At 40.7% G+C, this 25,069-nt stretch overlaps 1 protein-coding gene across 1 annotated transcript; it reads right to left on the bottom strand.

The window, feature by feature from the left end:
• Window positions 1-24,362, bottom strand: ATP1B3 (ATPase Na+/K+ transporting subunit beta 3). The gene is made up of 7 exons (XM_054282425.1): window positions 24,070-24,362; window positions 16,538-16,666; window positions 12,923-13,030; window positions 11,250-11,437; window positions 10,441-10,491; window positions 5,430-5,516; window positions 1-2,320 (listed from the first exon to the last, which is right to left on the bottom strand). Exons 1-7 carry the CDS (start codon window positions 24,176-24,178, stop codon window positions 2,150-2,152), a joined length of 843 nt encoding a protein of 280 aa, XP_054138400.1. The 5' UTR covers window positions 24,179-24,362; the 3' UTR covers window positions 1-2,149.
• Between the last annotated feature and the right edge of the window lie 707 nt (window positions 24,363-25,069).

The following is a 25,069-nucleotide window of genomic DNA, read 5'->3' as shown; positions in this document are numbered from 1 at the left end:
GGGAGAACAGGAGTTTATTGAGTTTTACCTGTCTGAAAAGTGCTGGTGAAAAGTTGCCATTTCATGCTTTGTCTATAGACAAGATAAGTCAAAAGAGAAATTGTTGCAAAAAACAAGCTCATTTGAAAACTGAGTGTTTCTCCAGAACTTCTTACCATTCCTAAGTGAACACAAATGTGAGAAGTTTTTACATGAAGCTGGTCCTTTTCATTGTCAGATGCAACATCTACACTTAAGGTCCCTCACAACTATTAAAATACTTTCAGGCAGTATTAATACACGGAGAAGCAATTAGTCATGTCTTCAAGAAGCCAGGTATCCCAGCTCTAAAAGTGCATCATTTAAAACATTAGTAATGGAATATTTTGAAAGAACATCTCATTCAGTATTAATGCATGCCATTATTACAAAAATATTCATTGCCTATTGTAGGAACAACAACCTTTTTTTGTAGACAACAAAAAGCATGCAGAATGGTATCAGATCAATATAAATCTATTTTTAATGAGGTTTAAGACACTGTTCAAGTCCCATTAAGAGCAGCTTCCTTCAACTGTGCATCAGTGTAGGCTTGCACAGCTGTTAAAAGTTTTTCACTAATGTGGCTTAGACTGGCCCCAAACATAAAGCAGGGCATTAAGACTGGATCTTGAATTTTAGAAATCCTTCATTTAATTTGCTTAAATAAAATATTAAAAACCACTGTAATAATTAGGTATAAAAGTTGTTAAGTAACAAATTTGGGCCTAACTAGTACAACATACAGGTATTTACACAAATGCAGATTTGCTGTGGTCTTTAATATTGGGAAGACATCAAAATGTGAACCATGAGCTCAAGCCCACCCCCCCCAAGACTGAAAGACACAAAAACCTTGGGGAAGAGTAATATAAATTGCATGTCAGCTCAACTGCCCAAGTCAGCCCAATAGCATGGCTCAGCCTGGTTCAGAGTGAGCAGCAGTCACAAGTGAACCAGTCTGGCTGTGGTCATTTTAGCAGCTGCACTTTAAGTTACATTGCAAGTAACGAGCCCCAAGTCAACAAGGTATTTCTACAAAGCAGTTGATGACACCAATTTTCTAATGGATGATGAGGAAATACATAGAAAGTTCAAGATGAAAGAGCAGATGAAGACGTGAGATGTTAAAATGATGCGACAAAACAGATATATAAATTAAACATGAATGTTTAATCAAGACAATCCTTTCTTTTTCCTTTTTTTTTTTCCTTAAACAGAGGTTCTTCCAGAATTTTTTTCATTGGAAAATCAAAGCCTATTCCCACAATAGTGAGGCCACTTCTTTCAAGCAGCTCTGTTGTACAACTGTTACCAGGATCCTAAACTATTTAAATTGTTTTCTATTGATATTTCTGAACTAAAAAGTTTCAAAATATTGTAGATTTTATTTGTGCTCCACATATTACAAGCAATTAACAACACAAAGAAGGGTTCAATTCCTCAGCTAGAACACCAAACTCTATCCCAAGTATTACATGTACACAATACTTGCACAGTGACAAGCACAAGAAAGTACTAGTTGAGCACTTACTTTCAGATATTCATACCAACTCTTAAAATCCACCACTTCAGTTCTCCCACACCACCCAGTCTACAATGTAAGGCATCTCCACACAGCCATCCATCCACTGACCCACCCACTCCCACACACACGAATTATGTTGGAGGTGTTTACTCTTACAAAGAAATCACTATGTCAATCAGGTACCATTTATTATTTATCCCTCTAACTGTGTCAGCATTGAGATATGACAGTTAAACCAGTGTTAAATCAATACAATATTTACAGAGCACAGCACATTAAGCTTGAGACACTCACTTGGAGGATAAAACCACATTTTAGAGCAGGACAAAGGTCACCATTATTATGTGTTTGAAAACAGCTATTTACAGGTCCCTATGACATAACTATAGTCTGTACACTGTTCCAACAGGGCAGGCAAAAAGCAGGATAGGCATTTATTTTAAGGGAATTTAAACATACAATTTGGAAGCATATTATTATGCTACCCTGAACGCCATGAACCACCTTAACATTCTTCAAGGTGGTCTCATATCCTAGAAGGGCATGTCCAGCTGATACAAACAGACAACACAACATTTACTTGGTGGAGAGAGCTTCCTCCAGCTATTCAGACATCATGACTTCGAAGGCAACTCGTCCCAGGAACTTGTCACGGTCATCTTGATTTTTTAAGTTAGGTGAGCCATGGATCTTACACTCAATTGTTATTTCTTCTTTGGTAGCGTTGGGGGCAATGGCTAGCTGAACAGCCACTAGAGGCTGCAAATAGTGAGCCTAGGAAACAGAAAGAGGGGGAAAATGTTTGAGAGACCAGAGTAAATTGGCATTAAATTAACATTTAATCCATCAGAACAGTTAAGAAAAAGCCAATTAGGAAGGAACTTTTCAAAGTCCAATCTGATTCCAGTAAGAAACTTCATTTTCCCAGGTTAGAAATACATTCTTCATAGCATTTCTTAACTAATATATTCAACATCATTTGAGTCACAGACAGTATCTTCAAGATGCATATGAATTTCTACTTTTTTAGTTCCAATTCTTCGAGGAACCTTCAATGACAGAACCTCAGAAATCAGTGTCTTCCACTCTTCTGCTTGTTTTGGGTTTGTCTGGCAGGGTGCATGTAATCTGCTACAGAATGCAACTTTTCTACCACGGTTTAAAGTGTTGGTTTTTTTCCAAAAGCCTGGCTCAACAAATACTAACAAACCAGCTTCCCTTCTCCCCTATCCCATTTACCTTTTCAGCAACAAACCATTCTGAAAGGTGCTATCTGTTTAAAAGCTTTATACAGAAACCTTTCCTTGAACATCCTGACAGCATCCTTCCTGGTCAGTTATATTTGGTGACCAATTACAACTTGTGACTACTGTAAAAATTAAAACTTAAGAATGAGAGCAGAATCAATTCCATTCTTTTGCCAACTCAATATTGTACCTCACATCCAATTCAGTAAGAACTTTCATTATCTTGTGAAGTGCCTATGAATTAAATAGGAGCTTATATCCTGTTAAGGCAGCATTTATGCAATGTTCATGAAGCATTTCCATAATTTATTAATATTTTTAGGTTAGTACTGCTGACTGATGATTATGCAAAATTCTTTTCTGGGTAAAAATTCATGTAAGTCAGTGGACTAGATACAACATTACAGTATTGTTTAAGTATAAACCTTGAATTTTAATTGAACAAGTTTGTGTTAAGACTTTTTCCATCCTCATCAACTTAAAAGACTCTTAAATACATTTCTGTTGGTTTTAGGCTATCTTCTCTACACTAGAGAATACCCAATGTCTCATTTATGATGATGTCATGGAAGTAGATGTGCTAAAATCTTCAATATTAAGTACTAGTAAGAAACAGACTGAAGTAGCTGCTTTCATTGCATAATGGTTTCACTAGATCAGAAATTTTCCTGTGCTCCCATAAACTTCAGACTGGGAGGGAAGAAATGCAGCTAGGCAAGACTCCCTCAAAAATTCCCAGTTCTAAGGGTGATAGCACACTTAGAGTTTTCTAAAATTCAGAACTAAAATTCTGATGTTTTCTCAGGGAGAGAAGTCTTCTCACCATCAAGGTTTTTCCAAAGGGGCACACAAATTTCTATGTTTTGAAAAGAGATGATATCAGAATGGACTTTTACTCAGTATAAAATTTGGAGGAGGAGGGAAGAGAGGCAGCATCCTCATTAACTATGTCAGATCATCTGAAAAAGGGAACATTCCCCAAGGTCAGAGTTGGGCTCGTTGTACTAAGCAGCAAAAGACAAGAACCATCCTGGACCACAAAACTGTAGATATTAGTATTTTTCTGGTTCCTACCTGAACAAGAGCAGCAAGTTTGTTCAAATCTTCTTAACTCCTTTACAGAATAAAGTAATTTAACAGTTCCACACTGATGTAATATAAAAATTCTGTTGCAGAGCCAAGGAATCGATCCAGACCCTTGAGATGCAAACACTCAAACTTCCCACAACTCTTCTTACTGCCTCTTCTTTTTCTCACTATGCTAATGTTAGGAGAATTAGGCCTTACATAAGCAAGAATGCCTAAAAACAAAGCCCCTGTTCCATATGAAAAAGAACATTAAAAATAATAATTAAAAAAGTTTTTTCTAAATCACCTAATTCAAGCAAGGAACAGCACTGTGTTTTGCCTATCATTAGTGTCTTTTCATAATCTTCCATTTTCCATCAGTATAGCAGCAAGATGGGAATTTTGTTAGCAAAGCTCTTCATCCCATCCTTGGTACAAACTGGGTCTTGACATGTCAAGATGCACAGAAGCTGTATTTTGCATTTCTTAGGGAAGCAGTGCTCTCTTTCCCTATTCTTTCATTCCAAGAACAGGATAGAGTCTGTACCAACTCCAGCTGTTGGAAGCACAGGCAATCTCTCTTTAATTTGCATGCCTAAATGGGGTACCAATTCATAACATAGCAACAAAATGGAAAATACAGAATTACCCAGAAGTAACATGAAATCACATGTTGAAGGAAAAAAAGCTCCTTCCACATTAGTAAAAGTCATGGGAGGTTAAAAAAAGTCATGGAACTGCTGCAAGTATAGAATACACTGGAAAAGTAACTGAGAAAGGAGTAATTTGATAAAAAAAATAACTTTGGTGTAATTACAACCACTCACCATGGTACACTATGAATCTAATAGATTTATGTTTGAAAAAGTACCTTTATCTTCAATGGTGAACAGTGTTTAGTAGACTAAATGACTTGGTCAGTAAGAGGCAATATGATTTTCTGTTTTATAGAACGTACAGATTTTCTGCATACAGTGATCACAAATTGATGCAAGAAAATATTTCAAAAGAAAACCTGGAGTTTTAATTTTACATGTACTGTGTTCATAAAGTAGTGAGTTTAGGGTTTTTACAACAATAATTTTAGAAAACCCCAAATGTATCTGCTGCATTGAAGTCCTCCTTTATAAAACAGGGCAAATAGAAAGTATAGCATGCAGAGCCACAAAAAATATAATCAACAACACCATAAGGGCTTATGAGCTTAACATCCTATACAGAAACACCAAGGATTAACTACTAGAAGTGTATTTAACATGAAGACAGTTTACTTCTCCTGCCTGTCCCTGCAGTCAAAAAGACTCCAAAAGATTTCAATGAGCAAAAAAGAGCAGTGGCTCTCCAGACTGCTGGTGTACAGCCACTCTCCATGAGGACAATGCCCAGTTTGTTCATGGCTGCCAAAGCACGTCTCAGCCTCTCTGAGCGCCGCGCAACGTCTGCATCTGCAATATTCCTTAGCAGCACCTCATTAAAAGTTCAAACTTCAGAATTAATCTGCTACTAGCAACTGGAAATGCACACAGAAACAGAACACAAAGTGAAGACCATCATTAAGGGATACTTACATGCAAGTTTTTCCCATAGTACGGGAAGTACATCAAGTCCATTGCACCATTACGAGGAAAATAATTTATGCTAACCATGCCTTCTTCCTGTAATTGCAGACAGCAAGGAAAGCAGAAATTAACATTTGCTTGCATAAAAATGAACACAAAATTAAAATGATAACCCAATGATGAACTGCAAGAAACCTAAAAAAAGGCAACTGACTTGCAAACTCAAAATAATTCAAACCAGATTTCTTTTGGCAAACAGTCACATGCTGCACACATCTGCTGCATTAAGGATGAGCAGTACTTAAATTAGCAGTCGAGTCAAAGACAGCCTGCCTTCACACTTATGAGTCAAAGAAATGGGGAAGGGGGTATGTTCATTGTAACGAGTAATTTAACAACCCCCCATATAGAATTTAAATCCCAAGTATCTCCAAGCAAGCCTGGGTATTTTTGGTCAATCATGTGCTGTTTAAAGCCAGGTTTTTAAACCTCTCAAGCTTGTAACGATACAAGCCTTCACAGAGAACCACAGACACCTCTCTGCAACAGTGCCATTCCTAACATGAGGTACCCTCTATCCTTCAAGTACAGGCCAGATATGAAGAAACCCAAATTGTTAAAATGGTGATGCTGCTGGAGTTGTATCACCACCTCAGAGGAACAATGTATACAGATGCAGGCCTTATCACTCCACTGGCCCCTGCAACCTAAAATCCTGGAATAAGAATAAGCTACCTACAAAGCTGCTGCCTAATTTCTGACTAAGGAGTCAGTCAACCCATAAAATATATAAAATATGTCTGTATGATGGAGCTGTCCAGACACAGGTTATCAGTATAGCAATACACAAACACCTCTCCCTATACACAACATTCTTCAAGACTGTATATCCTGGCAGAATAACAAGCTGCTCCAAGTTTACACCACTAGGAAATGCCCACATCTGTAACCTTCTGTAATAAATTAATTTATTACCATAACCAAGAGAAATGTCATTAAAACAACCACCCCAAAATGCTAAATGCAAGTTCAGAACATCACTATTTGTTCCATGTAATTCACAAGTTCAAAATTAATTAGCAAGTTTCATTGTTGTTTCTCTATTACCATATACAACAGCTGTAATTTTAAACAGATCCCTACAAAATTCAGAAGACAACTGCAGTAAGATCAAAACATATTTAAGAACAAGCCACAGCTCAAGGTTACCTTCTTTTCACCTCCTCAAAACAGCACACAGTAGTTTTTTAGGATATAGCCACATTCTCATTCCTTTGCAGTCTAAATTACTGCAATCATTAATATAAATTTATTAAGTACTTTGGACCTTGAGCTTGTGTATAACTATTAAGAAGGAACATGTTGATTTTCACCATTATTGTTTATTTTATTTAAAGCTCATGCAGCTGAAAATACTTACTTTTCAAATATATTGCTGAAATAATGGTTACATAATCAGCATATGGAATAACATAGGCAAAGTAAACAGGGGTAGTGCTTTCTGGAGCAGCTGGATACAAGGCATGCATGCAGTCATCACTATACACTAAATCTATGCATTAGGCTCTCAGTGCAGTAGCAGGGAGCTTCTGGGACATGCAGCTGCCTATCTAATGCAACTGCTGGGGGGGTTCCAGATATTCCTGAATAAACAATCCTAATTAATATCCCTACACAATTAAATAAAAGCAAAAAACTAAAAAACACCTAAATAAGCTCTATTTACTCAAGAACTTCAAGAATCTGTCCATTAGTGAGTGTCACTTTTTCTGCTTATCATGTAGTTTCCATGAAGAGCTGGTGACAGTCAGCAAATCTAAAAATTGGACAATGTAGCTGGACAGACAGACTTCCATCTCTAACTGGGTCTTAATTAAGACTAGTTTAGAAAGAAGAGTTTACCAGATGTTGAAATAATATGCTAAAGAAATCATATAAGAAAGACCCAAGGAAATAATTTAGGAAGGAATGATCTATAATGACTTGAGAAGAAGAAATGGAGAAGATAAAGAGCAGTATTCATTAGCAGAAACTGTAAAACAACAGATTTCTATCACAAAAAAGCAAGTTAACTCAGATCCTGACTATGCTGACAAAAGCAAGGCACACAGAATGTCATTCATACAGCCATTCTTCATTCTTGTCAACCACAAAGTGATACCTCACATGAAGTCAAGATGGTCAATAAAGAGCAGAAAAAGATGTATTTTGGAATTAAGGCTTTTCTTTTCTCTAGTTAAAAAAACAAACAGAAAAACCCCATGAAATTTACCAGTTTTCAGTAAAGGCTGTTTTAACTTGAAATAAATACTGCAAGATGTTCTAGCACTTGTGAAACTGCACAACTCTGGCCCCAAACTAAAGACCTAAAATGCTGATCTTCTTGGAGGCAGAATCTTTTTGTTGATTTGTTTCTCTTTCTGGGGATTCTCAACACTGCAGCAGATTAGTTCCTACAGGGGGCAGGAGGAAGAACCAGCTGCAATGAGTGTCTGACACTGCCAACACTCACATCCCTCATCTACAGAAGTTACAGTGATGACAGCTTCAACTACATGAGGGTACAGGGGGAAGCATCCCCAGCTATAAGTGTGCTGACTCTGAAATTTTTCCATTAAAAAAACCTCACCATATAAAAAGTGCAGGGAGAATAAAGAAGATTCACCTCACAGAAGAATACCTGAATAACACAAATTTCACACTGAAAAACTTAAAATGATGTTTCAGGTGGCCAAAACTGGCAGGATGTGCAGACTGAAGCTACTGAACAAATTTTGTATTTGAGAGACTTGTAAAAGCAAAAAAAAACCATCTAAAAGTCAGATGGTGTGTTATCCAGGCAAACACTTCTCCAAATGGCTCTCAGCATACGTAGGATTGATGCACAGAAGTTCCATCTGAGCATGAGGAAGAACCTTTTTCCTGGGCAGTAACTGGGCACTGGAATAGACTGCCCAGAGAGTGTGTGGAGTCTCCCTCACTGGAGATACTCCAGAACTGTCTGGATACAACTCTGTGCCATGGGTTCTGGGATAAACTTTCTTTGAGCAGGGAGGTGGGACCAGATGACCACTGTGGTCCCATCCAACCTTATCCACTCTGTGAGTCTTAATTGTAAGAAATTTTTAAAAACAAAGATGAAAGGGAGATAAAAAGCAGTGAGCAGTAAATCTACAGGATCAATTCTAACTGGTACCTAAGCTTTCTTAAGCAAGTAATTATGAGCTAGGGTGAGAATAGGCTAACAAAAATAGATGCATTCAAAGTAGCAAAACGTGACAAATACTTCCCTGGAAGTCACTAAGGAACTACTAAGATGAGTAATTGTAAAAATCATACCCATCACACTTGTGTAGATCACAAAAATTTTAAGAGGATGCAGTAGCAGAACTTGGTACTTAGAGAAAGAAGATGCAAGAAAACACACACAAATCACTTCTGTGTATCCCAAAGGGTAAAAAACCAGCAAAAAATGCCACCATGATCAACCAAGTTGTTATCAAGGTTATTGTTTTGCTAGTGAAACCAGTTAAGAAGGTAAGAAGAAGTATCTGTTTAGTATAGCTTTTACTACTGTCTCATAGAGCATCCATAGACAAAAGTTGAAGAAATACATCGTAAAATAGGACTGCCATCCATCAATATTTTGTAAATCACCTTGAACGTTAGTACTCAACACTTCACAAAGCATTTCTGGTGGAAATGGAGATGACTGCTCTGAATCCTATTCCATGTTTCAGTAAGGACTTGAGAGGCAAACCCAAGTTCATTCATTGATGGCACCAAGCTAAGTAGTGCAAAACACTTCAAAGAACTTGATCCCATTAAAATGATCACAAAAAATGACAGAGGAGGGCCAAAACCAGCCCTATGAAATTCAAAGCTGTGAACTTTGAGAAATCACATCTATAAATACAGACTGGGAAATAACCAGAAGAATGATTTAAATTGTAAAACAATTAAAGACTAGTGCATTACAAACAGCAAATTCACCTTGCTTTCAATGTGATCACAACGGGAGAAATGCTGCCACTAACAATACCTCAGCTAGAGGCAAACTTCTATCTAGTTTGGAATATCACATTGCAAAAAATTATACATTAGACAAGTCAAAGAAAAAAGAATACTAGTAGAAGGAGCTTAATTCCTTTATTCTGTTCAACAGAACGTGGGGTTTGTGAATGGAAGCAAATTAGTCTCAAGTAGGAGGAAGAATCACCTTTGTTTGCTATGGGCTGTCCTGGAGAGATCAAAACTTTCAAAGACCCAACAAAAATAAAGTATTAAAATCTGTGCCTACCACAGGTATCTAGGATCAAGGCAGAAACCCTTACAAGTGTTTGTCTCATTAACTGCTAATATTTCCCAGCCTACACTTTACAAGTCACCAGAAGCTAAAAGCCAGGACTCTGCCCCTTGCTCAAGCCACAAACTTACCAACTCTTTCACTGCTCCCCAAGCAGTCTAGGAAAAACACCCATAAGTCAAAGTAATTATTATAATTGCAATAAAACATTCAGTGTAAATCCACTGGTACATAACAAATATGCAAAGATTAGCTGTTATTATAAGTAGTTGATACTTCACTTGAAGGCAACTTTTACTTGAGTGGTAACATTAGTTTTCACACACAGTTGTCTTACCCATCATTTATAAAATTGTCTAAGGTGCACTTGCAGCATGGAGAAAAAATAAAAATAGAGGTTATGAAATGGGAAAACAAAAATATAACTCACAATAAATAAATAAACAAGACCACAAATACACATGTATGCATTTTCCTCAAATCTAAACCAAATCAGGTAGTTCAAACATCTAAGGATGAAAGAGGAACCAAAGAATTTTTCTATAGGTACACTGAAGAAATTAAAGACACTAAAACTAAATGAGACATACAGTAAGATGAAAAACACAAACAAAAGCACAAAATCTCTAAGAAGGGAAGAGTGAAATAAACTACTTCATTATTCATCGTAATCACAAGGAAAATCAACATTTATTTCTTACATTCTGAACTGACCTTAGGGTTACACTGTATATGTGGCTCTCCTTCAGGCTTTAATCCAATTATCTAAAGGAGACAAAGGTAAAATATTTACAGATCTTTTTCCCACTTTCAATTTTTACAGACTGAAATTGAACTTTTCCCTCACTAAATATGAGTTCATACAGGGAATAAGTGTATCTAGTGTAATTTTCATCTGAACACAATTTTAAACTAGGACTAAGATTTAAAGCATTGTTAAATTAAATAGCTTACTCAAGTTCACTCAAAATAATTACAGTAGCAACAGAAAGTACTGTTTTCTTATTTTACATTTAGCATGTAATTTTAATGGCTCAAACCAATTAGCAATTCAAGTAACAGGTACATCATTCACCAATCAGTAACAGGACATCACTGAAAAGTCAAATACATTGTAGTTTTCCTCACCTTTCATAGTTTAAGGGTTACAGAATGCACTAGATTAGAGTTATTACATTAGAGTTCTGGAACACAGACATGAAGTACAACACTTTACTTTGCAGAGTGGTCTAGAATCTGTTTCACAGAACAGTTAAGTAAAAGCAAAGAACAACATACTTCTGAAAACAAGATTCAGATATTTTGGTTCAAGTTATCTAAGCCAATACTGGTAAGTATTAGAATGCTTAAAAAGCTTACTCTCTGGAATTTCTTAATGTTTCAGTAAATTACACTATTAAAGAAATGCAAATATCTTGAGTAGCAAACTGAACACATATTTCAGTCCTTTCCACAGTAATCTTTTCATACAGCAGTAGCTGGGAGCACTTGTGCTAAGAGCTACCAGATAAGCAGGCACTTACTCTATTCATTTTCACAAGCACGCAGGGAGTTCCTTTAGAGTAGCCAAAATTGGGATCCTCCTTGCCAGAGCAGGGTCCCAGGTCAGAGAGGTTGAAGCGACAAGCCTTTTTAACAGCAGCCTCGCTCTGATCAAAGATCTTTCCCTGGGTACAGTCTATGTTCTGGGACTGCTTGGAATCATTATATGCTATGAGACAAAAACAGCTTGTAAATAAATGCTATAAAGCACATAACCAGCCAAAGCCTGCAGATGCCTATATAAATAATTATCCTGTTACTTCCCTAAGAGTTTCCTCAAAGAAGTATTTTCAGAGCACTGTATCTTACATCCATCTTAACAAACACTTTTTCAAAGCCTACAGACAAGTAGCAGTTTACTTGAATAAAAGAGTATTATAGAAGAATGAATGCTTTCCTGCTTTTAAAATTGTAACAATAATCACAACTTCATGAATTTCTGTACATAAACTAACCACATGCTAAGCCAATAATGTATTGATTGTTTGTATCTGGAAACTCAACCAGTTTTCCCTTCGCACATGTTTCTTTTACAAACAAACAGGAAACTTAAAAGTATTCCAATAATTAATATTAAATTGCCTCTCAATTACATCAGCTTGTATAATTTATGTTATACTAACATCTCAAGTTGTTTCTCACTTTCTTGTGTTTCTGAAGTGCACAGAGCACACTGTCACAAGTGCGAAATGACTCCCATTTAAGACACTTTGTGGTTTCTTCTCCTCCCTTACACTGCAGCTCCCAGCTAATAAGGTAAAATGGAGAAAGTTCATCCTGATGCAAAACTACAGAAGTGCAGGAGAGGCAGGTAGTCATGAAATGCAGCATTGCTCTCAGGAACCCCTGGCAGAGCTCTGAAAGAAAAGCCTACTCACAGAAGCATTTAGTAGGCACCAAAACTGAATATGGAGAGATTCAAGCATAGCTGGAGCTAACAAAGCAACTCAGGCACACAGGTGAGATTTCACAGCACCTTCCTCATTCTGACTTACAACTTCTGAGGGGTTAAACTTATTGATATTTTCAATTGATTTCCATGTTATTAGAATAAGTGTACATCTAGGCACACACGTAAAATAATGTATGACAAACCAGTGATTTTTCCACCCTTCAGATTTGCCCTGTATTAGCTTTTCTTCATGTTCTAAATTCAGTGTTTTAATATTTCTGTGTGTAAATACTGTGTATCAGAGTGAAAAATCAATAAATTGCAATTAATTTAATCTTTGTGTGTCTCATTTTCCAAAGAGACACCTAAATTCTTCAGACTAAAGTACTCTCACCCAGTTACCAAATCATTTAGATTGAGACTAATCAGATAACACAGGTCTTGTATGTTATTTTAAATTAAATTCTTTTGGCATATGTAATTTCTACATCTTACAGTATTTTTAAATAACCACATCACCCAAAACTCTCCATTATGTACTGCACTGTTTCTCATGCTCACTGTCCAATATAGGCATTTTACTCACCATTTTCTGTAAAATAGAGACTTTTATAACACAGATATCTACAGTAACCCTGAACTTGTAACCCTGAACTTGCTTTAGTAAGTTGGCATTGGCAATTAGTAGCTAAAAGCAAGAAATGAAACAATGTACTCAAGATTAAGACCGCTAAATTACTTCGGCAATTGTAAGTAACTTACATTCAAGGAAGTTCTGAAGTGTAGTAACATATTCTGCATATGATCGGCTGTCACTCTTATTAAAGTGAAATTCCAATGCAGTGTCTGGCTTTGGTGAAATCATAAGTCCTTAAAAAGAAAATTTTAAGTTAGGAACTAAGCAACTTATCTTTCCTTCACCACTCTAACCCTTACTCAGGCATCCATAAATTGGAAAATGTCTATTATCTGTAAAGAAACATTAATGTTACCCCTATATTCTACAGTAGTGGAAGGTACTTTGTGTTTGAAGCCAGCAATCAAAATCAGCATTACATTAATTAACATTTAAATCCAACCCAATGTACAACTGCAATTCACAAACCAAACCAAGTGATTAGGAAAAGCAAAATCAGCAGTTTAATCACTTTCAATCAAAGATTTTTATTGATCCACTTTCCACACTCAGCAAGTTAAGCTTTAAAAATAACTGAAAAAATACCCAAAAGCGCACCCACAAAACCTTCACTTCAAGCAACAGTCCAAAGCTTTAGGCAATACACAGTGAAGCTATGATTGTATTATTCTCACAGAGACCCAGGAAAAAAAAATTAAAATTGGATTATACATAAAGGCGGCTTGAAAGTTACCCCAGTCAAAACAGACAAGTCAAATTAGTATTCATTCTCCTCCTCCATCTGCTCTAACAAAGCTGAGGTGCCACCTGTCCCACGGAGAACAGGAGACACCTTACAGAGCCCCAGGGCACGGCCCAGGCAATGCTCCAGAGCTGCCCCTCAGTGTCCTGGGGGAGCTCCAGCTCCTCCTGCTGCCTCTGGGGGCTCTGGGCAGCAACCAGAGCTGCAGGAGGTGCCAGCCCATGGATCACCAAAGGCTGGACCCAGCCCTAGCTGCAGGATGGGCAAGGCACACAGGGAATGAAGTGAGCATGGCCCTCTCAAGAGCTGACCTGCCCCTGCTTCCCAGAAAGCTGCAGAGCTCAGTCTCAGGGATTTCTGTGGAGCAGGTGAAAGCAAAAGGGACACTGAGCTGGCACTCCCACAGGTACCTGATGGCAACACCCCTTCACCCACAACAAAAAAAATAAAAAACAGGACATCTTCATAAAAAATGAACATCTAAGAAAGTAAGATAAAGTTAGGCTACTGTAGTTAACCATCACAGTAAGGTTCAGAAAAGTATACTAAGAGTGTTTTTCAGCAACCCAGGTCTGAAGGATTTATTAAGGATTATCATTAAGGATTTACCTATGGAAATGGCCAAGCTTCTCATCCAAAGGCAGAAACTATTTACAAATACTTGCAACTTGCAAATAATAAACATCTATACTAGAAACTCATCACCAACAAATATTCTTCAGCTTTAAAAAAACCCCAGGTACAAGTTAATGTATTTTATTCCAGGTCTTTTATAGGATTCCAAATAAATCAAAAATCCTCTTTTTTGCAATAACAGCAGTTAAATTATTTCCATAGAAGCCATCAAGTAAAGGCCTTAATGACTAACAGTCCATATTTTGACTGCAGACAACTCTGCATCATTACAGTAATTTTCTGGCCTTCACAGTGAACTGGGATTCAACAAAATAAAAGGCAATTAGTAGCAGGGCTGAAAAATCACTGGAGGGGTTTTACACATTAGGAGCTTTCAGGGGATAAGAGATTATTATCTACAAAACTATAATGTAAATGAAGGATTTAAAAGGTATTTTTCAAAAGGTATATGACACAATAACTAAACTAGTCATCAATGAAGGAAAAAATAATTTGAAGAGATTTACTGCTTCAGGGGAATGTCAGAAACATCTCATGAAGAGGGGACTGCTCCACTTCCAGTGGATTACATTCTGCCTAAAAACTATGGTATAAATTCTACAGAAGCTATTTTAAGGACTGATGCATAGACTGTGAGAAATGCAGGATTTGAGCACTTCTAGAGGAACAGAATAAACAGCCTCAGCACAGGATCACATCTAGGATTGTAGAAGAGATTACATTATTTTACAATTCCAGGAGGGATTTAACAAAAGAGGTTTTAAAATCATCTGGATTTGATTTATACTATTATATCCCAGTGTACAAAGCAATTCAGGTATCAATTATAAAATAAATCAATTGTGAGATTTCCAAGTACATTTAATGTAAGAGGAGAACCTTTGACCTACGGCATCCAGGTTTTGTGTGTAGATTTTAGGTTTTTTAAAAGAATTTAAGTTTACAGCCAGGAACATTACATGTCTCACTGCAAATGAAAAACAACAGAGTTAAGGAGAAACATTAAAACAGAAACAAGCAACTTGATTAACTTTAATGTATGAGTTACTAAAGACATGGTTAATAAAGATATTTAATTCAGAAATGTTACAGGAATTCTTCAATTAAAAACCTAATGCAGCATATACTTTTAAAAACAAACATCCCTTCAAAGCCAAGGAAAATTAATATCCTGAACTACATGAGAGAAGAAATGTCACTCAAGCCCAGCATTAAGCTACCCACAGCTTCATCCACTACAATGCTTCTGACTGCCACAACAGACACAATGGAAATGGGGAGAAATGGTCAACTAAGCCACCTTTTTCTTCCCTCCTTTATTTTTCTTCCAGTTTTTTTTTAATTATTCTTTCGAGCATCTAGCCCATTCCTAGCTTGAAAAAACAGCAGAAATCCTCAAAATCCCTGACAATATGACACTTGTTAGAGAAGCCAGAACACTACACCAAAACAAATTTTGTTCATACTGGCCCAACTGCAGCTTGCTCTACAAAGATCACTGCACCATCTTAAGTGTGGATACAGCTGCAAGGTGATGTTCCATTTTAAGAGTTTTACATTCAACAAAAGGAAAACGGTATTTTAAAAAACAACATCGTCTTACTTCCCCCCATATATTATTATATTGGTGAAGACAACCACCTTATTACTCATTCTTATTTGCACAGGGTTGGTTTTTTTAACACACAATTAGTTCCTTGAAGCAGACAACAGTGAGGCAGGAGGGCAGCACACAAAGGAAGCAGGACAGCACTTTCAGTGTTACATGGACTTAGCGTCATCATAAACAGGGCCCTTACTCCAGTGGATCCCTATCCCTACAATCCCTAAAATCCACAGACTTTCCATGTCAGTTGGGAACTATCTAATGCTGTAATAAAAACTCTGCAAAGGCCTCTATCCCACAGTCCTTACATGCTCTTGAGCAGATCACACCCACAGTAGAGCTTTCCTGTACCTTCTGCAAAGTATCAAACACTAATCAAGGTGGCCTTCCGCCTGATCCAAGAGAACTGGTTTCAAGTAGCTTTACAGCAATTTGATTAAATTATAAACCAACTTCTACATCAGCATGCTGTGTGGATCTGCAGGCAAAATCGTGGTCTACATGACAAATTCAACTGACAGGAGCTTAAAGGAAAAACCAGCAAAATTTAGCAAAAAAACCCACACAAAAAGCTATTGCCTGTATTTATGCTATAAACATATAGAACTTGCCTTACACCGAGTTTTACCTTTGCAACCTGCAAGTAACTGAATAATGATAATTTCCCATAAGAGGTTCATTACTTCAAAAGAGCTCTCAAATGAAACTCAGTTGTTAAAGCAGGCAGAGTTAATGAAGAAATAAATACAGCGTTACCTGGACTAGAAATGCGGTCCCGGTACTTGGGTAGATCATTGCTCAGGGTCTGAAGCATAACCCACAGGGTGAATGTGAACAGGGCTGCTAGGAAGCCATAGAATACCAGATAGAATAGCAAGATCAATCCTGTAAAGAAAAAGATAAAATTACAATTTTTGTTTCATCTAATTCCATGACCTATTTTGAAAATCAGAAATGGGAAATTAGCAATACAATGTTTGTAGTCATAAACATGCCCCTAGCATACACATGTAATGCACAGTGCACAATAATGCAAACAAAGAGGTTTTCTTAATACTTTCTGATTCTTAAAGCTTATAGACCATTTTGGCATCTCTATTTTTAAGAGAGAAGCATTAAAAACCACTCTTCAGGCTATACAGGAAAGCTAGCAAAAATTACTAAGCAGTGCATTACAAAAAAATAAACTGTCACTTGTTTACTAGAATTTTAGCTTTGTATCTGGTTCTTGGGAAGATAAAAGAACTGAGGGAAAGATAAAATTATTACACTGGATCCAGACCAGGGAGGAAGCAATTGTTGCTTTAATAACATAGTTGATATTTGAGGGAACTCCACACAAGAGCAGTTCTTCACAAACGTCCAGTTACAAGATACTTTCTCAGGGTGAAAATGCTTTTTGCCACATGTGTTTGAAAACAAACCAAGCCTTCTCTCCAGATTTATCCAGCCTAACACACACACACACACACCTGCTTTACCCATCTACCCCAGGGACACAGCAACCCCACCAAATTCACCAAATACACAGATTATTACCAGCTTCAACTTGTTTCACTAACTGAGCACTCAATACCAACCTAAATAAATGTGTGGGATTCTGTTTTAAGACAAGCTTAAGGACATATGCAGAGAATTTGTCAAAAAGAATGGGAGCTATTAAAAGTACTGAGGGGACTGGATGCTTGGACTGAGCGCCATCTTTAAAACCATTCTAATTCAAAAACACATAACCAAATGTTAACACAACTTCAATTTTTATTGGATATTCTAGCCATAAGGGCACTCTCAGGAGCCAGATATGCAACTTGGGTATGAAGAAATGTACTTCAAAACCATTATGCAACATCCTACCACTGACAATTGACAGAACCAAGTGCAGAACTTTCTAACCTTTCACAGAAAAGAGCAAAAATAAACACAACTGTACCCCAGTGCTATGTACTGTCCACTGGAATAAGACAGAAGGAAGCCTAAGCCCTGGCTCCTGTCCCACAAATCATGCTTGCATTTTGCACTAAAATGGTCTCTAGTGTAGTATGGTACCCAGAAACCCATGACTGCTAAAAATCCAAGTACTCATTTAACTTTTCCCGAAAGAATTCTATGTACATCTATTAAAATAATGACATGGTTTCCAAATTCTTTAAGTAAAGTTCTCAACAGCAACCAGCTGAATGTCAGTGGATTCTCCATTTGGTTTTAGTTTTCTATCTGACACATTGATGAAGATACCTACCAATCTGCAATAACCTGAAAATGATCAGCTATTTAAAATACACTTGAAAGCACAAAGATGTAAGATTCTATGCAGCAATTAGAAGTAGCAAAGTATGCAAACACAAAAACAAGACTACTCTATAATGAACAAGACAGCTGGACATCTATTGTGAATGATTGCTAAGGTTATTTAGAAGCTATTTAGCTGCTAAAATGAGAACATAAAACCAAATAGAAATTCTAGTCAACAAAGCCATTACAAGAGTTGCATCTGTATTTGGCACAGCAGCAATGTGTTTTACCTAAAAGCTTGTAATTGCTTTAACTGGATTTAAAGCAGAATGAGGATCTTCTGATTAATATCCACCGTGTTCTGGGTGTTATAAAATCAACCAAACAAAAAAGCTCCCTTACAAAACCTCTGGTCAGCTCTCATTTTGATCCATACAAGTTAATCAACTAGTGGATACTTCCCTCAAACTCCCTAGACAGTACACTTTCCATCAAGTGACCGAGATGTTCACCAAACAGTCCCAATGGAACAGAAGAATTTGACATGTAAGACAAGCAGCTGCTGTGGCAAGTAGAGTAAAATTAAGAAAACCAGGGAAGTTATTTCAGAATACACTCGTATTTAATTTCTAAAACAATATGCCAAACTTCATTGGAAAAGGAAAAAACTGATGAGCATAACATGGGCACTCAGAGCAGCATGGAGTGCAGCTCCAAGCAGACATGGCCCTAGGAAGAGCCCTGCTTTGGGCCAGCAGCACCACATCCCCTGCACTCCTGACCCTGAAGGGCAGTGCCACAGGGGCAGCTCTCCCCCGCAGGGTCCCACCCAGCTGCACAGCCCCTCACCCCAGCAGGGCTGGCAGAGCTGGGACCTCTCTCAGCCTGGAGGGAGCACCAGGACAGGGCTAACAGGGGTCCCCACTCCACGATGGAGACTGCAGTGACAGCAGCAGTGACAGCAGCACCTCCCCCAGCCCCGCTCCCCCCAGCAGCAGCCCAGCCACCAGGGATGGGCAGCAGAGCTCGGCTGGAAAGGCTGTTTGTACTCACGGCCCTGAAGCTCCACCAGCCTCCCCCAGCCCAACAAAGTTTAATCTTTATTTTAATACAGCTTGTAAATTCTCTGCAGAACGCTGACCACTCAACTGACCCATTTACGTTACTTTGCCACATTAAAAAGAGGGAAAAAACAAACAACAAAAATCCCCTCTGCAACTTCCAACCGTTCCAAACTGAGTAAGCTGCTCTTTGTGAGCCTATTAGTACTAATTATCCTTAGCTAATCACAGTGAGCAAGCCATAACCTGTCAAGAAACTCTGCCAAAATAACTTCACATAACACTGGATTTCTTGTCAGGAAACAAGATGTACCCAAGCAACAGTGAAAAGCTATCTTCCATATTTCCTCCTAACAAAGTCCAGCTTCCACAGCTAACATGCAACCCAATTCAACTGTTGTACAACATCTCATACACCAAAACGATAACACAAGAAAAACTCAACCCCAAAATTCTGCATTACAGTTTACCTAGTTGTTTTGGTTTGCTTTTCTTTTTGCAGGGCATCACAGCACCAAAACCACTTCTTCACATCCTAACCACATCGACAAGCAAGTCAAATCTGGAAGACTTCAATTTCTGAACCAACATGTTCATACTGTCATTAGCTGGAATTCATTTGCAGGAATCAAAACACTTCTCCACTGTGAAAATTAGAATTTCTGACTCTGGTGAATGCAAGTTATCACATACCTGGCCATCACTTCCATGGAATACAAGCTTTCCAAACTTTACATGGCAAAAGCAATGAAAACTCAGGCATACACCAGACTGACAAATCTACCTGTACGTAATGCTTAGTTAGATATACAAAGGTATCAATACAAACACTCCCACAAACAGGGTAGCAGCTATACAACATTACCTGCAACAACAAAAATTAAATTGTTTTTATAGTTTGTTGGATTCCATGCTGCACTGATCCTATCACCTGCATGACTGTCCTTCAGAATCTTTAAAAAGTGGGATTTAAACACTCGAGTGATCTTCCTACTGACTGATACCAGGAACACCAAGGAGTTTTAAGCAACCTGCAAAAGATTTCCTTACTTTAACCTAAATATCCACATTAAATAATCACTAACCATGTTTCAATCTTTTTTCTTGGACACTCAAGAAATACTGCTTTCCAGATTTGGATGACAGCAGAAGGAGGAAGAAAAAGATGAGTTAGAAATACAACCTCAGTCCCATGTTATATTTTATGTTACAATAAGCCAGGGCTCCATGCAGAAAATGGCTAAACCTCAGGACACAATAAAAACTGTCAAGGGTAACACTTGCAAAGAATCCAAAAAGCCAGGGTCTAATGCCATGATTAAGAATTTAGAACATCCCACCATCACCATAAAATACACTTACTGTACTACTAGAGCATACTGCTATCTGTTACAAGACAAAGCAGGATGCCTTTTTTCAGAGTGCTCTGAGCCAAGGAAAATAAAATGCTCTACTGCAATGGCAGACAGTGATGCCAGAATGTTTAATATTACACTACTCATGAAGAAAGCTAAATGACAATAAATCTCTGCTCAAAACACCAATAAAGACAGAATAACCATGTCAGAAAAGCAGTTAAAAGTCTGACAGCACTTTTTTTGTCTTCACTGAATTCCAACCAGTGAAGACAAAAAAAGAAGCAAAGCAGGATCCTTTGTCATGGTGACCAACAAGACTATGTTTCCATTGACATGGTGGAAAGCTTTCCCAGAAATGAGGTTTTGGGTTTGGTTGGTGGGTCTTTGTTTTTTTGTAGTTATAACCACGTATCTGTGCACCAAAAAATACAACTAAGCATTCAAAAGAAAATTCAGTAGGGCCTAATTTCTGTGCACTTCAAGGCAATGCCACCTCTACCTCGAACACCCTGACACAACCAGCCTTACAGAAAGGCTTAAATACCTTGACATGACATCTAGTATGACCAGAGATGAAGTACTGCTACAGCCTATATTGCCCCTCTTTTTTGGCACAAATTATTTTTTTATTAAGCTTATGTGAACAGAATTACCTACCTCGTAAGACAATGCACACACCAGAGTATGCAGTGAGCATCTCAACACAAGCCGTTCATGCTGACCTCACTCCACCCTTGCAGCACCTGGCCCTTACAGGCAGAGACTGAGGCTGATCCTCCTTTCACTCGCAGAAGGCCCCACCCAGCAGCCGGCCGAGCGCTCCTTGCTCTGCTCCACCTGATTAAGCGCTGGGGGCAGCCCAGACCCACCCTGCACCCATCAGCTCTTCGAGGACTATCGGCACCCCTCAGCCTTGCTGCTGAGAACAGCACAGCCTCAATCAGCAGTTTTTCCCAGTAGTTTCTGTCTCTTTTAATACAACAAATGACTACGCCAAGTAATTAAAAATAGAAGAGTTTGGGGGAGAGTGTGTGTAGGTTTGGGTATCAACTTGTGAAAGATTCAAACTGAAGTACCCCTCAAGTCTGGAAAAAAATAAGGTGAAAATCCAGTTTTCTTCTGCAGGAGACATATTATCCAGTTTTCACCAAGGTGTAAAAAGCAACTCTTTACCAAACTCTAAATTGCAACCTCTGTTACGTGACAAATGAGTACAGAATCACTTGTGTCTGATCTTTTCACTAACCCTGAACTGGAAATGGCAGATAGAGGAGTACTCCAATGCCACAGCATTGGCATTCACAGAGAATCACTGCCCTGCACTTACCATTTACATAAGCCCCCCAGACTATGTCAGACTAGGCAAAACATGCACATACTGTGAATAAGTACTTAAAAGGCTTCTCTACTGCTCCTGTCTTATTTCTGGGAGGAAGCTGTCTTAAGACAAGAGAAACACGCACAGAAGAACCAGAGCCAGCTGAATTCTCATCGTGCTGTCCCTGGAGACAGGACAACCCAGCAGGCTGGCAACCAGAGCTCCCCTCCCCTGTGTCCTCGCCTTTCAGCCCAGAAACCAGCAATAGAAAAGCAACTGTAGTCGGTGAGAGAGCTCTAAGCTCACACCTCGACTGCAGGAGACCTAACCCTGCATGTTCTTCTGTGCCAACAGAGCCACCCACTTAGTGTCCTGCCATCAAAAAGTTCAACTAAACAGAAAGCCACACACCACGCCCCAAAATAGTCAGATTATAATTAAATTAAATAAGCACAGTATATTAATCATGGAATGCCAAAACAAACAAAACACTGAAAATATGGTGATTCTGAACATTCACTTCCTAATGCCCAGACTTGGTTGAAGAAATGGTACACAGTAGTAACCACATGCCAATCACCTAAACTACTAAATAAGTAGTTATTATAACTATTATTAGTTAGCATTTTTCTTCTTAAGGAAGTAAAATTATTCAAACTGTCTGTAGATACTTTCTCAAGCAACTGTGGAAACTCAGTTACCAACTAAATCACCTCAATTTCAAATATTATCTGTTGGCCTTGGTCTAACATGAACTAGTAACATCCTAGGTGACTTATCCCACTAGATACGTTTAAACAGAGAAGATGGTTTCATCTTCCACTTCAAAAAAGAAAAAAACAAACAAAAAACTTGCAAGCTATTTCTAACATATCTACAGTCTGTGCAGCTCAGACTCATGACACAGCCAGACTTCTGCAATCCACACACCCAGCCCACGCACTTGAGGAAACCTGCCTGCACAGAAAGATCACTAGACAACAGCATAGTGGAAATTTCCTATCCTTTGCTATTCAACTGGCAGAGTAGCTGCAAGCTCTTATTTCCATCTGAATGGAGGGGAACTCCTGTCAGAGCTCGGGCCCTCTCCTGACAGACAGAAGACACTGGCACGGCAGAGAAAGCACACCCCAAGCACTGTCCGCCTAAAGCTCCTCCTCGCTATTTCAACATCAGCCTTCATTGAGATCGTGTCAAGGCCAAGGATGTATTGGCCTGCTCCTTCACACCACGCTGAGAGCCTTGTTGGTTTTGTAAGCACAACTATTAAGTATCCCAACTACATCCAAGTTTTGGGAGGAGACGCAGCATTTTCTGAAGTCAGTAAATATGTCCCATGAGGACTGAAGAAACATCCTAATATTAAGCATTTGTACAACTGTTTAATATGAGAAAACACACTCGGAAAATCAAAATATTTTTATTGGAAGAAACCAGATTACGATAACATGCTTTCCAGCTCAGAAGAAAGGAACAGGATGACTACCTGAAAATAGGAAAATAAACACTGCCTTCACAGGCTTTATTGGAGAGTCTTCATTTAAAGCTTCCTTTAAGAAAATAAAAGGCCCAGAAGCCCTACGCTGGAACAAATTTAGCACGATGACGCACAACCACACACAACGATCACTTTCTGGAATTGGGGCTCATGAACTTTTGGGGAGGGGAGTTGGGGATTTTCCTTTCCTCTCCCGAAGCGCGGCTCCAAGCACACGGGCAACCCGCGCTCATTCATTCCGGGTTCCGTGCGCCGCCGGAGCGCGGGGGGGCCGCGGGCACGGCCGGCGCGGGGGAGCTGCCCCGGCACGCGCAGGCTGCGGGCGGCGCGGGCGATGCCGCGGGCGGGGCCGGCCCGCACCTCGCGGCGGAAACCCGTCACGGCCGCACCGCGGCGGCCCCCGGGGCGCCCCCGGCAGAGCGGGCGGGAGAGGAGCCCACGGGCCCGCACCGGTTGCGGGGCGGGCGCTGAGTCATCTCGGGACGCGCCCCGGGAACTCCCCCTTCCCCCGACCCCCACCCCAGCTATCACGGACGGAGCTATTTTTAGACCGGCGGTTGTAACGGGCACCGGGGCGCGTGCGCCGCCGCGACCGCGCGGGGCCGCCTCACCTGGTGCGCGCCGCCCCCGCATCCCCGCGAGGACCCTGCCGCATCCCGTCCCCTCAGCCCGGCGGGGGCCCTCCCGCATCCCGTCCCCGCATCCCCGCGGGGGCCCTCCCGCATCCCGCCCCCGCACCCCCGCCTCCCGCGCTCGGCCCCGCTCCCCGCCGCCCCTCGGCTTCGCCTCACCCCGCCCTCGTCCCCCGCGGCAGCCCTTACCCCAGCTCTTCGCCGTGCGCCCCAGGAACTGGCCGCTGTTGGGGTTGTAGATGAACTGCCGCCACTCGGCCATGCTCTGGCGGAAGGGCTTCGTCGTTTCCTTAGCCATGGCGAGGCGAGGAGCGGCTGCGTCGCGCACTCCGGCGGCAGACCCTCCCCGGCAAAGAAAGCCACAGGCAGCGCCCGCTCCCAACCGCTAAGTAACTGCGGCCGCGGCGCCCGGCGGGAGAGCGGGCGGGGGCCGGGCACGCCGGGACCTTCCCCAATCCCGCCCTCCTTCCCTCTTCGCGCCCCCGCGCCGGGCGGGCCCCGCCGCGCTCCGCCCACACGCGCTCCCCGCTGCCGCCCGCGCGCGCCCCCTGCCGGCCAGCGCCGCCCTGCTGCGGGCACGCGGCCCGGCCTGGCCGAGCGGCAGCGCCGAGCGTGGGCAGAGCGCGGGGCCCGCCAGGCCCGGCCCCGCCCCGCCCCGCTCCCCGGCCCCACCGGGCGCCTCGCGGGCACCCGTGACCGGGCTCCGGGCACCCGTGACCCCGCATGTGCCCGGCCGTGCAGCGCGGGGATGTTGCGCAGCGGGGCGGGCCCTGATGCACAACCATCTTAGAGAGGTGCCGCGGGCGGAAAGGCTCGCGAGTGTAACCCGCATCTCGGCGCTCTCCGCGATCCTGCACCGCCCTGAACACGAATGTGCCGAGATGCTACAGAAGGGCTGATGGAAAGGTGATTCCTGGAGCATAAGGGCTCCAAAGCTCCGTTGCTGTGGCGCTGCTGAAGGTCCGTGTGAGACAGCACGCACCCCCTCTCCCATGCCCTGGCTGGCAGCACAGCAGCAGCCTCCATTTACCCTGGCACGGATCAGGAGCCGGAATTCTCTTTCCCCAGTACGGAGCGGAGCAGCCGCAGCCCCCGCGCACCCCCAGCCCCAGTGTGCTCTCCCTCAGAGCTCTCAGCCGGCGGCGGTAATGGCATTAACTGGGGACTTCGCAAAACTCACGTGTGACAC

Source organism: Melozone crissalis, unplaced genomic scaffold (assembly GCF_028551555.1).
Source record: "Melozone crissalis strain CALT ecotype California unplaced genomic scaffold, PUWL_Pcris_2 ptg000034l_1, whole genome shotgun sequence".
NCBI classification, from domain to species: Eukaryota; Metazoa; Chordata; class Aves; order Passeriformes; family Passerellidae; genus Melozone; species Melozone crissalis.
The sequence above is the reverse complement of the archived record's forward strand: the minus strand, read 5'-3'. Positions and strand labels throughout refer to the sequence as shown.

What these genes read in the sequence shown, in the direction of transcription:
- ATP1B3 (XM_054282425.1), bottom strand. Translation starts at nt 24,178, where the DNA reads ATGGCTAAGGAAACGACGAAGCCCTTCCGCCAGAGCATGGCCGAGTGG. An exon ending in GGACCGCATTTCTAGTCCAG is followed by an intron (nt 13,031 to 16,537) that starts GTAACGCTGTAT and finishes TTTCTTTTTAAG; the next exon opens with GACTTATGATTTCACCAAAG. An exon ending in ACTATGGGAAAAACTTGCAT is followed by an intron (nt 2,321 to 5,429) that starts GTAAGTATCCCT and finishes TCTGTTTCCTAG; the next exon opens with GCTCACTATTTGCAGCCTCT.